Source organism: Cryptomeria japonica, chromosome 5 (assembly GCF_030272615.1).
Source record: "Cryptomeria japonica chromosome 5, Sugi_1.0, whole genome shotgun sequence".
Taxonomy (NCBI): Eukaryota; Viridiplantae; Streptophyta; class Pinopsida; order Cupressales; family Cupressaceae; genus Cryptomeria; species Cryptomeria japonica.
In genome coordinates, this window is record NC_081409.1 from 595,861,260 (window position 1) to 595,878,948 (window position 17,689).

At 39.3% G+C, this 17,689-nt stretch overlaps 1 protein-coding gene across 6 annotated transcripts in view; it reads right to left on the reverse strand.

Moving 5' to 3' along the window:
• The window catches only part of LOC131029545 (pentatricopeptide repeat-containing protein At5g16640, mitochondrial), a 107,531-nt gene extending 90,401 nt beyond the window's left edge, over nucleotides 1-17,130 (reverse strand). For all 6 annotated transcript variants that reach the window (XM_059221536.1, XM_057960054.2, XM_059221535.1 and 3 more), the window contains exon 1: nucleotides 13,731-17,130. In XM_059221536.1, coding sequence (XP_059077519.1) covers nucleotides 15,148-17,025 — 1,878 coding nt within the window. In that variant the 5' untranslated portion in view covers nucleotides 17,026-17,130 and the 3' untranslated portion in view covers nucleotides 13,731-15,147. The remainder of the gene's footprint in view (nucleotides 1-13,730) is intronic.
• Between the last annotated feature and the right edge of the window lie 559 nt (nucleotides 17,131-17,689).

Genomic DNA, 17,689 nt, shown 5'->3' on the forward strand with positions numbered 1-17,689 from the left:
TCCGCTGTTGACTACCAACAACATGGGGTCGACCGTGGGGCTTAGGACCTCCCTTAACGCAGGGTCGGCTGTGGGGCTCACGACCTCCCTCATTTTCACCTGTGAGGGTACAGAGTTTAAAATAGCCGTTTTTAACTGCGGCATGGTCTCCAGGAGGTCTTGAATTCTCACGGGTACCTCCATCTGCAATATTTGCCGTAAGATTTTCTCTTCTCCCCTCGTCCGTAGCAGACTTGCGGTCTGGTGGTTGTTCTACTCTTGTGCGACCATTTCCTTTGTGATCTCGTCTCTTGCTTCCCTATGCACCCTTTTTGGCCTGCGCCCTTGTGATTGCCAACACCTCCGCCTTCGTGGGTTCTATGTTTAGAAGGTTTACACCAAGCTTCGGGCAATTTGCGTCCTCATGGTCGCCTGGCCCGCACCATCGGCAGAGGTGTTGAGGGGTGGCTTCCTTTGTGCAATCGCGGGCGAAGTGTCCCCACTGATTGCAGGCCCTACACTGGATCATTGGCCGGCCCTTGGCGTCATACTGGATCCGGTTTCTGTTATTGTTATTGTTGTTATTTCTTCCGCCGCTGCGTCTGTTATCCCAATATCCTCCAGATGATGTCGTTGTGTTAGTTTGTTGGCCCATACCCACTGGTGCGGATGTTGTGGCCTGCTCCGTGAACAGCACCTGGTTCATTTGCGTACTTCAGGTTTTCATGTTGTATGGGCACTCCTTGGTGGAGTGTCCCATCAATTGGCAAATCTCGCAGAATGCCTTCTTCGGGCAAGTACCCTTTGTATGCCTCTCCTCTTTGCACTCAGTGCACCATATGTCCCCTTCGGTCCGACCAGTGCTTCTCATTGTTTTGAATTCCCTCCTCATTCACTCCATGTCTTTCTGGAGCGCTTGCACCCGTTTGCCAGCCTCACCATCGCTGTTGCTTTCCTGTGAAGAGTCATCCTCCTCGGACGAGCTATCCTTCTTTTTTTTCTTCGATGTCTTGGTCTCGCTCTCAAGATCCATCGCTCTATAGTATGTGTCTTCGTACAATGTCAGTGGAACAATTTTCATCTTCTTTCGGAGGGAGTGTTTCAGTCCCTCCACAAACCATCTCTTTTTCAACCCATCCGCTGGTTGACTCTCCATTTTTTCCAATAGTTCCTTCAGCCGCCGACTATAGGCTCGGACAGTCTCGTTCTTGTTCTACTTTGTTCCATAGATTTCGGCAACTATTTCGTTGTCATCTCTCAGGAGGTAGAACTCTATCCCAAACTCCTTCAGGTCGGGCCACGTGCTGACTTTGGCCTTATCCATATCTGAGTACCAGTCTATGGCCACTCCCCTCAAGGTTGCTGGGAATTGTGTTACCCATTCATCTTGATCGGTAACAACGTTTGCTGACCATATGGTTTCGCACATTAGACAATGGCAGACGGGATCTTCCTTCCCGTCGTCGTTGAACTTCGGTAGTTTTTGTTTACTCGCCATTGATGGGGGTCGTCTCCCCTGAGGTGGTTGTGGTTGTGTCTGAGCCCCTGCGTCGCTCCCTCCGGCGCCCATGGCGTGTCCTGTGTGGGTGACTGGGGGTACGGTGTTTTGCCTGCCGTGTGTCGCACCTACAGTCGTACGGTTGTCCTCCCCTTCGTTCTCACTCGTTCTCACCCGTGCCCACTCCTGGCTCCCTTTGGTGATCCTCACTTCGTGGTGTAAGGGATAAGTTTCTAAACAGATCTCGAGTCTCCTCGACTAAATTCCGCCGTAACCTTGTTTCCTCCAGAAACTCTTTGTGGCTCCACACCCTACGGTGTTCTAGCGATGCGTAGAAATTTCCCTCAGCTTCTGCACCCTCCGTGACACCTCCTTGGTTCCCTTCGGGCCACCCTTCAGCAGGTCGTCCTTCGGCAAGTTGTCTCAGCCTCCGTCTACGTTCTACTTGCTGTTCCAAAATCAAGGCCCTCTGCGCGGCCTCCCACTCGTCCGTTTCTACTTTTTTATTTCTATCTTTATTCAATAGGTTGGGCATTAATTGTCGTACATTTCCATAATTCACAATACATAAACCAAAACACGTCTTTATTAATTCATTTCGTCAGATACAACTCGTGTCAATGACACTTTTATTTGAATATAGAAGGTTCAAGGTTCAATTCCTTCCTGGCCTGGCGCCATCCCGTTCCGCTTCCCGTCGGCTGCTTTCTTCGTACTGTTGAAGGATTTGTTGGCGTCGCTCTTCCTGGGCAATCTCCTCCAAGTGAGCTTGTTGTGCCAGCGATGCCTGTGCAAGCAACCGAGGGAGGTGGTTCATCAATCGATTTACTTCTGAGCTAACCTCCAATGCTGTCCACACGGCACTTGGTGGGATTTCAGCCTCCGTCGCCTCTCGTCGAACGTAGGTCTCGATGGCTACCTGGAGCAGAATTGAAAACTCCCTTGTTGCAGTGTCTTCTCCTGTGTAGAGCTCTGTTCGCGCATCATTGGCCTCTGGGTTTATCTCACCAACAGGTAGGCCCATCGTGTCCGTGCGCCATCCGCGTCTTCCGTTCCCAAGTATGTCTAGGCAACGGCGCCAAATGTTTGCCTCACTGGGTAAACAGGAAGAGTACAGAAGTAATGCAGAAATAAATAGTGCAACATGAATGCAAGAATAAGCTTTCCATTAATAACCCAGAGTGTATACAATGTTCATAGTATTATCTGTCATCCCAAAATCACATACTTCAATACCCGCAGGTAGTACGATATATAACAGCCGAAGGGGTGCGACACAACCGTCGCGACTCCAACTACCTACCCGTCGACTAACTAACTACTAACAAATGACATTACTACTAAAACATAAGATATACATATTTCCCGAAAACAAAACCTTCAACAGCAAATTGGTTTGCAAGATAACCTTTTAAAAAAGGTTTGAACATGTCTAAGGATTACTTTCATGCCATTTGGCATCACTCTTGGGTCCGTTGTCCTTGGTTTTGGCAATCATTTACCCTTGCACAGACTTGTCACATAGAGCATGCCAAGTCTAGGGCATCATCTTAAAAATAGCATGCTCCCAAATCCAAATGAAACAAGTAGTATACATGTTATTTCATCATTCCCTAGAGTTCTAGGCCATTCCCACGGTGGAATGATGAAATATGGGCTTTTTAGCATACAAAACCTGGTTTCTAGGAAACTCCCAAGCAGAGAGGAAGAAAATTCAATATCTCTCTTATTCGATCACTTCAGACCCTCCCACTGGATTCAAATGAAAGGTAATTCACTGCCACACATTTCCCAATGGTTCAGAGCATTGATGGAGCCATAAAATTCCGTAAACACTCAGATTTGCAGCAAAAATGCAGTAAAAAGACACTTTTTGATAGGTTTGAAAGCAATTTTTGTTATTTTTCTTCACCAACCGAGCCATAAGAAGTTCCGGAGGCTTATATCATGCCTTGGAACAAGTTACAACCTCCTCCAACCGTTGAGCACAGCCTCTTAACCGTTGCCAACCATTTTTTTGAAAATATTGTCAATGTTGCCTAATGCAACATGGCAATTTTTTACTACAAAGCATAACATGAAACATGCCTTCATGATGACAATATAAAGTGGACCTACAACACATATGTGACCCTTAAACACCAAAAAACATGAATTAAGTGCCCAACTAAGGCCTTTGACGAAGTTGACCAACCTTGGTAGCCTTTGGGCTTATTACATGGCAAATATGCACAAAACACTAAAATCAAACATCATCTAGAAACTAAACATCAAAAGCTCATCCTATGACATGCTTGGACACCTTTGTACATGATTGAAAGAAATAAGAACGCCTTTGGGTGCCCCTGCACCAAGAAGTTGCTCTGAACTTTGGCTTTTTATGTCCATGTCCTTGTCTTGGACTACTTGGATTGTTTCTTCTTTTCTTCTTCTCTCTTCAATCTTTCCTTGATTGTCTTTGAATTCAACATGACCAAGGTTGGTATTCCATTTTGAAGTGATTTTAGATTCTAGTTGTGCTCCCTTGCTAGCGAGCTTCATTTGAACTTTCCTTGAAAGTACTCCTTGAGCTGACATCTACCTCTTGAAAATCATGAAAACTTTCTAAGTTAAAAAACAATAAGGGGGTTGGATGTTTGTTCCCATCCTAGAGTGCAAAGTTTAAAGAAATCTTCAAAGGTTAATTTTAACTTGTGAAAATTTTGGAAATTGAAGCATTTGCCCCTAAGAAGCATAAAAAAACAAGACAATTTGAAGTGAAAGTTGTTTTGTAAGTTTGGAAAATTCTTTATTAAATCACTCCAACTTTGACCTCAAGCGTGGATATTGGTTTTGAAATTCTCTCAGAAGATATCTTGGAAATTTTCAATTTTGAACTTTTTCAACACTTGGCCATATTTTCTGAAATTCTTTCCCTTCCAAGACAGGTGAATTTCCTCATGCTTTTCACCTTTTGTTTTAATCATCTTTCCATTTTCCTTTCAATAGTTGGGCAAATTTCTCTTTGCTTTCCACATTTGCTTTCACCCTTAGCCAGACTTCTCATTTATCCAGCCTAGGGTGGACTTCATGTGTGGATAAGCAACTTTGAAATTTTCCAAGGCAAACTTCATCTTGACTTTAGAATTTGTTCTCATCTCTTTATACTTAGCCAAAATTCTCACTTTTCCCTTCAAAAATGCGAACACTTAAACCACTTTCTTTACCCATTCCTTAAGCGTACTTTGCATGTGGTTGAGAAATTTTTTTAACTGTTTGGGCAGAATTCATGCCTTGCGAAGACATTTTCAACAAGGCTTGGGCAAACTTTCCCATGTTTCAAGACGTTTTCTACATGTGGGAGGCGGATTTTACCATGCCTTAAGACATTTTCTTACCTTGAGATGGGCGGACTTGATGTTGGATCAAAGAATTTTTCTTATTCCTAAGGCGGAATTAACATTTGGACAAGGAATTTTGGCTATTCTTAGGCAAACTTGGCACTTGATTTCAACTTTTCTTTCAATTACCAACACAGCCGAATTTTCCTTCATCTTCCTTGCCGAACTTGCTTCTTGCTTAGGGAATTTCCTTGACACTAAACCAAATTTTCAAATTTTATTTTCTCCAAGGTATCAACACTTAGCCAATATTCTAAAAAAAATTCTCCCCAAGGTATCAACACTTAGCCAATTTTCTTATCCTCTCCTTGGGTGGACTTGCTACTTGGACAAGGAATTTCCATCATATTGCACAGACTTTATCATGTCTTAAGAAATTTTCTTCATGGCTGAGTTTCAAGGCGGAATTCATGTATTACCATGCCAATATCAACCTTTCTTGGGCGAATTTGCTTATTGTCACGTTGCTTATGCTATGCGTAGGGTGGAGTTTGCTTGTTGTCACGCCGTTTTGTTGTGTTGGTAGGAGTTTGCTTGTTGTCACACTATTTTTGCTATGTGTTGGTAGGAGTTTGCTTGATGTCACACCGTTTTTGCTATTTGTCGATAGGAGTTTGCTTGTTGTCATGCTGTTTTTGCTATGTGTAAGGCAGAGTTTGCTTGGTGTCATGCCATTTTTTGCTATGTGTAAGGCGGAGTTTGCTTGTTGTCACGCCGTTTCTGCTATGTGTTGGTAGGAGTTTGCTTGTTGTGACGCCATTTTTGCTATGTGTTGGTAGGAGTTTGCTTGTTGTCACGCTGTTTTTGCTATGTGTTGGTAGGAGTTTGCTTGTTGTCATGCCGCTTTTGCTATGTGTTGGTAGGAGTTAGCACATGGTTAGACTTTTTCCATTATGCCTTGGACAAAGTTTGCACCTTGTCAAGTCATTTCTTCTTGGCCTTGGCGGACTTTAAATTATAAACCTTTCTCGGGTGGAGTTTGCTTGTTGTCACACCATTTATGCTATGTGTAGGGCGGAGTTTGCTTGTTGTCATGCTGTTTTTTCTCTGTGTTGGTAGGAGTTTGCTGCTTGTCACACCGTTTTTGTTGTGTGTTTGTATTGTCCCCACTTCGTGAGTGATCTACCAGAATGGAGATTCACCTGTCATTCATCTCCACAGGTGAATTTAGTGGTTGGAGATGAGTTGCTTACAAAAGGAAGTTCTATACTTAGTCATTTTTATGACTTTGGTAAGTTAATATAATTTAAAGTAAATAAACAACTTTATAAGAAGTTATTAAACAACTTTATGTTAAAGTAAAATTAGAAAAAGTAAATAAGTTGTAAGAAGTTATTAAAAAACTTTATGTTTTCACCAAGGCACATTTTCCAAAGTTGTTTATTAACCAAAAGTGGCCCCACTTTAATGACTTAACAACCCTCATGGCTGATTGAACATATTAGAGGAATGAAGATTCTAAAGGAATCTTTGAAAGATGCCAAAAGAGGTCGAATTAGGATTGAGGATGAATAAATGTGTTGGGAGATGTTTGGAGACTCATCATGTTCATTTTATTTTGTGAATTTATTCATCTTTTAGCAGGTCTGCACGATTTGCAGAGGTCTGAGATTAGATTGGGGGCAGCAATCTCCAATTTGCAGGTGTTTGGATGGAAACCCACACATCTCTAGCTGGGCGGCATCAATTGGATGCCTCATAATTGGCCATTCAGGGTCATAATTCAGGGGTTTATTGCTTGTGACAGGGGTATATTGGCACTAATCACAGGTCTGATCAGCTTTAAGGGTTATTACAGCAGAATAATTGCATTTATGGCAGCCATACCTCTCCAGGTAGCTGGCCATACCACCTAAGGAAGCCTCTAGCTTCCATTAAATAAACTGAGGGGTTTTGACTCCTCCATTTGTGTGTGAATTCATTGTTGGGGTATAAATAAGTGATCATAGTTGGTTTGGTGTGAAGGAAACATCAGATTTGGGCAGCAGCAGTAAATCATTGAGGAAAAGAGACATAATTTGGGGATCTTGCCAGGCAAGAATTTGGAATTCCAACTGGGTCTGAATAATTCTTCAATATTAGTTTTTGGTGATTATCCTAGAGTTAAATAAAGTCATTTGCAGCCATTAGTAGCAGCTGGAGGTGCTTGGTTCAGTCACTGCTTCATTCAGGCTCAAATTCCACCCTCAAACGCCAGCGTTGGACTCCTGGTAGGCCTTGAACAGCTTAATTCTATCAAGAATCCTCTTTATTATTTATTTGTACTTGCTACAATTAATAATCAGAAGTCTGAAAACTATCATCAGTTCTTTATTTATTGTATTGCATTTATTATTTTCCATGTATTATCAAAAATCAAAAAAACTACAAAAAATTGAAAAACCACAAACTTCCAAAAAAACACTTTTCGCTGGTCAAAGAATTTGAATTTGAAAACAATCAACAGTTTGGATAAGATTTCTAGTCATGGATCTTTCAATGTTGGTAGAAGTTTGCTTGTCATCACGCCGCTTTTACTATGTGTTGGTAGGAGTTTGCTTGTTGTCATGTCGTTTTTGCTATGTGTAGGGCGGAGTTTGCTTGTTGTCACATTGTTTTTGCTATGTGGTGGTAGGAGTTTGCTTGTTGTCACGCCGTTTTTGCTATGTGTTGGTAGGAGTTTGCTTGTTGTCACACCATTTTTGCTATGTGTTGGTAGGAGTTTGCTTGTTGTCGCGCTGTTTTTGCTATGTGTTGGTAGGAGTTGGCACATGGTTAGACATTTTCCATTATACCTTGGACGGAGTTTGCACCTTGTCAAGTCATTTCTTCCTGGCCTTGGTAGACTTTAATTGGCTGTAAGTCATTTTTCATCATGTGTAAGGCGGACTTCATCTGTTGTCACGCCACTTTCTTCCAACCTAGGGGGGAACTCGTGTAGTTATGTCATTTCCTTCTTAACCTTGGCAGAACTCATGTGTAGTTATGTCATGTTACTTGAAGCTTGGGTGGAGTTTGCCACTGCACAAGTCATTGCACTTGAAGTTTGGGTGGAGTTTGCCATTGCACAAGTCATTGCCTTCTCCATTTAGAAACTCTCTTTGCCATAAACACTTGTGGATTTTCTTGCTCATCGCCATACTTGTCTAGAACTTTTGGATCAACGCCTGACCTAGATGATTTTCCCTTTGCTTTTCATACTTGGAGATAAAAACTTTTCATTTCGAAGACAAGAACCTTGTTGCCATGACCTGAATGACCCAATCCTAAGTCAACTTTCAAAAACGCTGAAAAAAAAAAAGTAAAAATGCAAGCGAAAAAGTTGCTTCTTGGATTGGTCCCAAAATGCCAAAAATGAAAAAGCAAAAAGCAAAAAAGCAAAATCCCACAAAAATAGGAAGTTGTCAGAATTGGCCCTAAGCAGTTGCGTTTTTCGTCCTTTGGCTTACCTTAGAACTTCTGAGATGTCAAAATGCTCGTTTGATCATGATTGGTCCAATTGACCTAAGGACTTTTAGAAAACTCTCTGAAAACCCCTAACTCTAGGCTTGCAAAGATTGGCCACTCAAAACACTACCCTAAAAGGTGAAAACTAGGGATCCCCATTTGCAAAGGGGGCGATGTGTGAAAAAAGTCACAACATGTCCCTATTTAGTTCTAGAACAAGTCAGCGAAAATGCATTGCAAGTTGATTTGCAATGATATAATGAAAGTCTATTTGGTATTTGCTATTTAATGTAGAGAATATGCAATCGTTTGAGCCTTCAATGTTGAGCAAAGAGGAAGGTTCGGTTTTACCATTCATAGAAGATCTTGGTCCAGGTCCTTTGGAAGAGCTTGAACAAGATGATAATAGGAAAAAATAAGAGACTAGCCCACAAGCAATTGCACAAAACATGGCTGGTTAGGTTGAAAGGGCAACTCCCAACCAAGGCAATGAGGTACCCTTATGAGGAAGTTGGAAGAAATTTTCACATCATGGAAACTATAAGATTTTTTTTTCTCCATTTCAGTCAAGTAAGACTACTCAAGTAGACGCTTCACATCCCTTCATGTAAATCAGTCAGTCTTCATCAGGTTTGAAGCATTGAGAACTTGTATACAAGGTTGTTGAAGACTCGAGGTGATCCAAAGAATGCTGTAGAGAAAAACCAACCAGTGTGCAAGTTTGAAAACTTAGTGTTTATCCACTTTTGACAAGTTCATCACTTACACAAGTGGTGAATAGGCAAAAAGCCTCAACAAACTCATAAAATGCTGCAACAAATAGCCATTTGCCCCAGCAAATTCATCTTGAGAAGAAAAATATTTCTCTAAGAACCAGAAAACTTGTTTCTCTACATACAAATAGAGGAATTTGAAGGGCTTTGTCTCTTTATTTCCACCTCTAAGCATTAGAATGTGTGTTCTGACTCATAGGAAGCGTGCAGGAGGATCATTTGAAAATGTTTTGGTGGCTGCATATGAGTTGGCATTGACCTTGAGAGCAAGATGATTTGTATACTAGAACACCATTGGAGCAGGATTTTGAAAGGAAACAGCATACTGATGTACTTTGGAGCTCTTATAACTTCTTGTTGAGCTTCGTTAGTCGCATTCAAGCCTTTACACATTGTATTTGATGCACTTGGATGAGTACATACTAGAAATGAAGATGCCCCTCATCTAGAGTTTTCATCCTATTTCGGGTTTTTTCATGTCAAAAATGATTGTCAAAGTCATTATTAAATGTTATGTGCTATTGTTTCTTGATTTTCATTGCTTCTTGATAATGTTCGTATGCATATGCATGAATGACCCATGTATTAAGGACTATTAACACTTACTTTTGCTCATTTAAGATTGTTATTGACTAGTCACATTACAAGAATTTGTAATTGGTGAGCTGATTAGGAACTATCTTGATCAGTTATGGATCAAATGATGTCCTATTTATTACCCATTAGAGGAAATAAAGATTTTGAAGGATCGTAGGAACCCCTTTTCCAAAATCCTTGAGACCATTCTAGTTTCTCACTTGCCATCAAGTCTATATAATAATGCATGGCCTTGGCATCTACCTTCAACTCTAGTGGTTGCCCTTGTCTAGCTGCTATCCAAGAGTAACACGTGTAACAACATTACATAAGGTCTTGGTTACCCTCACTTAAGGTGGTGCCCTTGGTAGCATCCCCCTTCTTCCATTCAACCAAACATGCCTAGCCTCTCTTCATCTTTCAACCTGCCATCCTTGTGTCCTCTAGTAAATACAGAGTGTTTGTACTTTGTACTAGTTCCTCGTCTACACCAACAATCCCAAAAACCAATCCATCTATTACCAAGCAAAAGGTGCCTCCTCTCATCTGAAGCTAACTTTTGACTTTTGGTGCTATGTTTTTCTTTTTCTTGGCTCTTACCTCACTCCCTCCACTCATTTTCCTCACCTTCACTATGAATTTATCTCCCTTCGACAATCCTCCATTGTTGATTGAAAACCCTCTTCACCAATGTTCCTTCCACTATCAATGAGGATCACTAGTGTGGTCCTCTAAAATTGTTCCAATATTTTCATTAGAAATCATTCCACTAGCCTCACTTCCACCTTTAATTGCCCACTCTATGACAAATAGACTATTCCTCCATTGAATTCTTAGTCTCTTCATTCATCTACTCTTTTTGTCATAGGGGTCATCATACTTGATCCTAACCATCATGTTCAAACATTGTTGATGTTGTTGATTCCCATTTTCCCATGCAATTCTATCCTTGATTGCCTCCTCTACTCTCTTTCCACAATGAGATTGAATGGTGACCTCTATACACCCACTAGAGGATTTTGAAGGATTAGAAGAACCCTCTTCCAAAATCCTTGAAGCCCACTCTATTTCTCAGGTCTATATTATAATGCATGGGCTTGGAATCTTCTTCTATCTCTAGTGATTGTCAACAGTCAAAGTTTTACAGGAAATTCAGCAATAAGAGACATTATCATTTGTTTACAAGGTATATTTATTAACGTTTGATCTCCTTTTAATTGCTCAAGACCCCAGCACCTCATAGTTTGTTGAATGCATTTGACATCATAAAAGGCAATTTTAGCACAATGGATTGAAATTTGGGTACAAGTAAAGCAATGTTCACAACAATTGTGCACTGATATGCCTCTAACTGAAATTCAATCTCTCGGGTGTTATCAATATTGGAGAGATTTGAAGGTTCTCTAGATAAAGTGCTTGATGCTGCTATCCATAAGCCAGAGAAAGATTATTCTGAAACTGAGTATATCTACAGGGGTGTAATTCACCTCAGTTGAAGGGCCAACAGGGCTACTCCAGAACCAAAAGTTTAGTCATAATGCTCATTTTCTGTCATGAAGAGAAGTTATATTTGCAAAAGTGGGTCATCGGGCCCAGGTACATAAAGTCGGTTTGACATTATTGTGGATTAAGATATAACTTCTTCAAGAAGTTCTCAGATGAATGCTTACCCCATGAAGATAGATGTGCAGAGTATGCATGGCCTGGTGAGAGTAATGGAGGTGAAGAAACCCAGTATCTTCTCAGCGGATGCTACGGTAATTCTCCAGTTGTGACACTGTTTGCTGGAGATTTTTTTAATCATTGAATTCCCAAAATTATCATATTTGTAGTTATAAATGCTAGTCATGTTTTGTTGTACCCTGCTTGTAATAACTCAGCAAAAAACTCGGCAACTTAAAAAATTGTTTAAATTTCTTTAAAAACACAATTTTTTTGAAAAATTCAAAGAGAATTATATCCAGTGAGTCCATAAATGAATACAAGAGTGTTTTCTATTAAATTTGATTCATTTGTAAACAAATTGAGTACAAAAATGCATCATCATGTGAAATCCCAATACAATAGTTATCTGGAAACTATTATGAATTTATGATGATTGCCTTCGAAAATCATCATCATAATTCATAAATTGCATAGTACAACATTTGACATCTTCCTCTTCCCTAGTCTAGTGAAAACTTGGGGAGGTTCTAATCTTTGCACTCTGTCATAGCTCCTCACTCAAAAGTGAAGGATGTGTGTGGCTCTCATTCGACAAAATCGATGAACACCTCTAATTTGTTGTCGACCTTTCTTGTGCAAGGCTGAAGGTTGTATTATATTTTATAATAATAATAATGGCATTTGAATTTTTGATACTCATAGGATGATACTTCATCATTGATCAATGATATTATGATAAAGATAAAGGTAATTGTCTAAGTTGTCGATCCTGGTCTCCACTCCCAAATCCCCTCATCGTAATCAAAATTTCTTCTATGAGAAGAGATCGTAAGGGTCACAAATCCCACCGTGGTTTTTCCTCTTTGAGGTTTTCCACATATAAATTTGTGTGTTATGGTTCTCATTTATGTGATTGGCTTATTAGTTGCTTTACTTCTTTCAATTCTGTATGTACTAGTAATACCAGTTGGTGTATGCATGTTTTAATAAGGCTAAAACTTATAGATCCGGTATAACACTGATTCACCTCCCCCTCCCCTCTCAGTGTTATTGGTTTCCAACAAAATCATGAGCTAACAATACATAAGGAAGTATCTAATACATCAATGAATATACCATATGAACTTTACCTAACTATTACACCATATGAGCTCCTTGACCCAATTGGGATCTAGTAATGGAGATCCCAATTGGGTCAAGGAGCAACACCCCTTGTGGGGGTTTCGGAGCAACACCCCCAACACGGTCGAGGAGCAGCACCCCTCGTGAGAGTTTGGAGGCAATACCTCCAATGGGGTTGAGGGGCAGCACCCCTTGTGGGGGTCTCCGAGCAATGCCCCCACTAGGATCAAGGGGCAGCACCCCTCAGAAGTTCCAGGGGCACCCAAATTAAGGCCTTTAAAACCACACAACTTGCCGCACATCATTTCACAATTTTATCACTTAAGAGAGAAATTTGGTATTTGGCACATTTTTATGAAGAATATTTGCTCTCCAAGTGTTATGTGAGGAAGTGTGAGAGGCATTTGTGCATTTATAGAGAAAAATTGTGACTTTTTTGACTATTTTTTCAAAAAAAAAAAAATGTGTTTGTCATGTTTCACACTTTTATGTGTCTAGAGAGTTTTTTTTGTCAAACTCACTGACTTTTTGGTGAGTACTTGCCGAAAAATCTGCTGTTTTTTTTTCTTACTTAAATGCAAGGTCCAATCCCTTGCCTACTTGGAAGGTGCCTAACTGAAAAGAATTATGGTTGGGAAGGTTAGAGTAGCAAAAGCTATTGGAATCTATATTTTATACATTAGGAGAATCAGCTTTATTCGTAATAAACCAAACAAGAAAATGGTTGAGATAATGGTTATTCAAGCTTAAAAGTTTGCAGACCCTAAGCATTTTCATAATCATTTTATTGAATATTATATATTAATATAACTTCTCTTTTTCTTATGAAAAACTGATGATGATCAAAACTTTAATAGACACCTAGATAACTATCTCTATGAATGTTTTGCTCAATATATATTTCACAACTTATGTAACTTATGGAAATCATTTAATCTCGATTTTGATCATTTTTAGCACGAACAGATGATTATCTGGCATAGGAATCCTTTGAAACAAACACTGCTTAAGATTTAGATAGATAATGGAGGTTCTACCGTCTGATTGCACTTTCTTCCAAATATTCAAGTGTGGTTAAAGTTTGAAAGCCTATAAAGTGATACAAATAAAAAGAAATGTAAGTAATATTAAATTTTAGGACATAAGGTTCTGCACGAGTGATACACAAATGATAAAGGAAATAAAGTTGATAGATAATACCTGAGGCAGATGAAGAAATGCCAATTTGACATCTAATATACTTATGTGTACAAAGCATATGATACTGAAAAAGAAAAAACTTTCTTATTGTGTACTGGAATGAAAGCTTACTTTCTTGCCTCCATCCACCTTCTCATTAATACAAGAATCATTACACTCCTGGCCTCAAGTTGGCCTTGTGATGAACTGTTACATGCTGATCCTGTATTCAGCCTCGCTGTATGCAAAAATGTGAATACTATATAATTACACTCACCAAGGTGAGACAATTAGTCACCAAGGTATGGAAAATACGCTTTCCCAAAATGAATAAAATTGTCATCAGTCAAAAAATTTACTCATTTGTCTGTTGCATCAACAAACAAGAGATTGCCACAAGTAACTGAAGATAAGCACTATCCATCCCATACATTTTTCCAAGGCTGTGAAATAGTTGGACATATGTGACAACAAAAAGACTGAAACCCTTTCACCAGTATTTCATCCAGCATCAGGATCCAAATGCTTCTTTGTATTTCATGCAGCAATGGAACCAAGCATTTGAGTTTTTTCCCTTAGAATGAAAGCCTATTTTCTTGGCTTCAACTCAACCACAAGATGAGCAATTGCATTCTTCATCTGAAGTTGGACTCACAAAAAAGTGTGAGTTCTATATCTAACACTCACCGTGGTGAAAATATTAATCACCAAGGTATGAAAATACTCTTGTCCAAAATAAATAAAATCATAATCAGTTGCAAAATCTATTTGTTTTTCCATTTCTTCAACATAAAACAGTGGTTAAGAAGTTACTGAATAGTTGTCCAGCCTGGACTAAAACTTTGTTTCTTTGTTTGTAATAAGTACTATCCAGTTGAACCCAATTTTTTGGTCAAGGCCATGCAAAACTTTTATGTAACTGACAGTATCTGGAACCAAACCCTTTGCTATCATCTCATCCAGCTGCAGAACCAAACCATTCAGTATCATATAATCCAAACAGAACCCTTCACTGCCACTCATCTAGCAGGGAGAAACAATATAAACTTTTGTTTTTCCCATGCAAAAGGATCAAACATGATGTCACAGATTGCAATTCTTGGTTAATTTCAAATTTTTCCATGTTATGAAAACATTCCAGAAACAGATCAGTATCCCATCTTTGCACAGTCCCATCAATAATTGCAGTCAGTCTCACTGAATAGGGAAAAGGGCCCCACCTTTGCCAATTGTACAAACAGATTGTAGATTTTGTTTGCTATTCCAGCATTGCTTAAGCCATTCTTCAAGACAGTGTAACTATACGTAGCAGGAAAATGCCCTTCTTGTATAATTTAGCTTGTGATGCAGAGCTTCATCTGAACTACCCACCTTGCCAAGCGTCAATAGGATCATATGTGTAGAGAACACTATGCAAGACTCATATTATACGCTAACAAGTATAAAAATCCATCAGGTAGCAAAATCAATTAATTTTTCCATTTCACCAACATTAAACAGGCATTAAGCAGATGGATAGTTGCACAATCTGAAGTTCAACCTTGTTTCTTTAATTGTAATTAGCATTTTCCAACCTTTTGTGAAGACTGTTATATACCCTGTTGTATGTTACAACATCCGGAACCAAACCCTTTGCTATCATCTCTTCCAGCAAAGAGAAAGCAATCTGCACTTTATTTTCATTGCAGAAAGATTCAATAAGGATTTGATAGGATTCAACCTCTGGGGTGATGCCAACTATTTCCATTTTGTGAAAGCATTTTCGAACCATATCCACCCTGCCAAATCTCCACAGTTCATAAATAATTGCATGAAATGTCACTGAATCCGGAAATGGGCCCATCTTCATCATTTTCACAAACAAAGAGTATGCTTCATTTATTTTTCCAGCCTTGCTAAAGCCGTCTATTAAACTCGTATAAATATAAGCATCAGGAAAGCAACTATCTTGTTTCATGCTAGCTACTACTTGGAGAGATTCATTTACTCTACCCACCTTGCAAAGGCCATCGATAATGGTGGTATATGCAATAACATCTGGAGACAAGCTAGAATACCTCATTTTAGCAGCAAATCTTAGAGCTTCATCTATTCTACCCAACTTGCACAGACCCTCAATCAGAGTAGTATAAGTAACAACATCTAGATCATAATTAGCATGCCTCATTTTAGCTACCAATCGCAGAGCTTCATCTACTCTCCCCACTTTGCAGAATCCATTAATTAGGGCAGTGAATGTAATAATATTGGGAGAACAATGAGCGTGCAATATTTTAGCTACTAATTGAAAAGCCTCGTCTACTCGGTTAACCTTACAGAGACCATCAATTAGAGTAGTAAATGTAACTTCATCTGGAGTACAATTAGCATCACTCATCTTAGCCACCAATTCGAGAGCTTCATCTACTCTGCCTACCCTGCAGAGGCCACCAATCAAGGTAGTAAATGTAATTCTATCCGGGCAACAATGACCATGCCTCATTCTATCTAACAACTCTAATGCTTCATCGATATAACCCCACTCACAATACGCTCCTAGCAGACTATTACAAGTTATGATATCTGATTTGATTCCCATCTCTTCCATCTCAAAGAAAAGCAAATTAATTCTTGAGAAATCGCCACAGTGGCCAAGGCTATTCAATATCACATTGAAGGGCGCTACACTGAGGGAAATCCCCTTAGTTTTTGCTAAATGCACTATCTCCCAGGCCTTGTCTGCCTTCCCTGCTTTACACATTGCATTAGTGAACTGAGTAAATTGTAGAACATTTGGGAAAGACTCGCAACATTTCTCACTAATGTGAACTATAGTCATCTCTGCCTCCTGCAGTCTATTTTCCTTTAACAATGTAAAGAATACTGCTGACAAAACGGTCTTATTTGGCACATAGTTGGCCTCCAACATTGCATGTAATAAATTGAGAGCCTCGTTTATCTTTCCTGATTTTACAAAAACATCAAAAAGACGATTGTAAAGAAGAGCATTCAATTTTGGATATGTTTTTCTTACCTCACTGAAGACATGTAAAGATTTGTGCAGCATCTTAGCCCTTTCCAAGTGGTAAATGAGGCGCTTAGCAAAGCCAAATCCAATTGAATGCCCCTGTTTTCCAATTTCATTCAGTAGATCTTTTATTAAAAGAACACGGAAACCATGCCGTCTCTTTAGTAGATTAAGAATGAAGGCACGATAAGCTGAACAAACTCCTTCAACTGTGTGATCATGTTGTGGGTGTGAGGGTGATTTTTCGATAGAGAGGTTTGAGTTATGCCTTGTCTGATGATGATTCTTCGTAGAAATATAAAACCCATGTGAAGACAAGCCACAACAATTGGCAGCAAACAATTTTTTTGGAGATTGAGATTGGATGTACTTACTGATAGAACCAGTGGGGATTAAAAGCCTCTTGCGAAGCAAAGACATAATAACTTCTCAGAAGCTTTTAGTTTGGGTACCTGCTATGGAGGAGCTCTTGTCATTGAATCGCTGGTGCCCATTGCTCCACCGAAGCCAAAATGTGAATATGAGTCCCTCGCTCCCACACATTGAACATTAAAAATAAAAAATTTAGTTTTTATGTGGGTTTTTGTCTTTCATTATATATTGAAAATAAAATATTTTTTATGATATAATACCTACAAACGCAAGTGTTCTCTGACTTCAAAAAAAGGGGACTTCGGCCTTCATTATAGATTGGTAAGTTTGATTTATCGGATTCAAATATATTAGTCACTCTCACGCATATTTGTTTAACCTTTTTCATTACTCCTCGAATGTTTCTAAATGGCTGAATTGTATCTAAAGTTCCTTCTTTTTTTCCTAATTATATTAGTTTGTTTTTTATATTAAAAGTAGCAATATAATTAGTTTGTTGTATGTAGATTGATTGCTCTAATTTTTGTTTTTGATATTAAAAACAGCCAAAAAAACAAGGGGTTGATCCATTGAAACAACAAGGAAAACAGTGGCAGAACCACTGTCAGCGTATTAACAGCAAAGTTGTAGTCCTTTACCTCTATCAAAAACTATGATCATTCTACGTAAGTTTAGCAAATATAAAGCAGTATTAAACAAAGTTTTAGACATA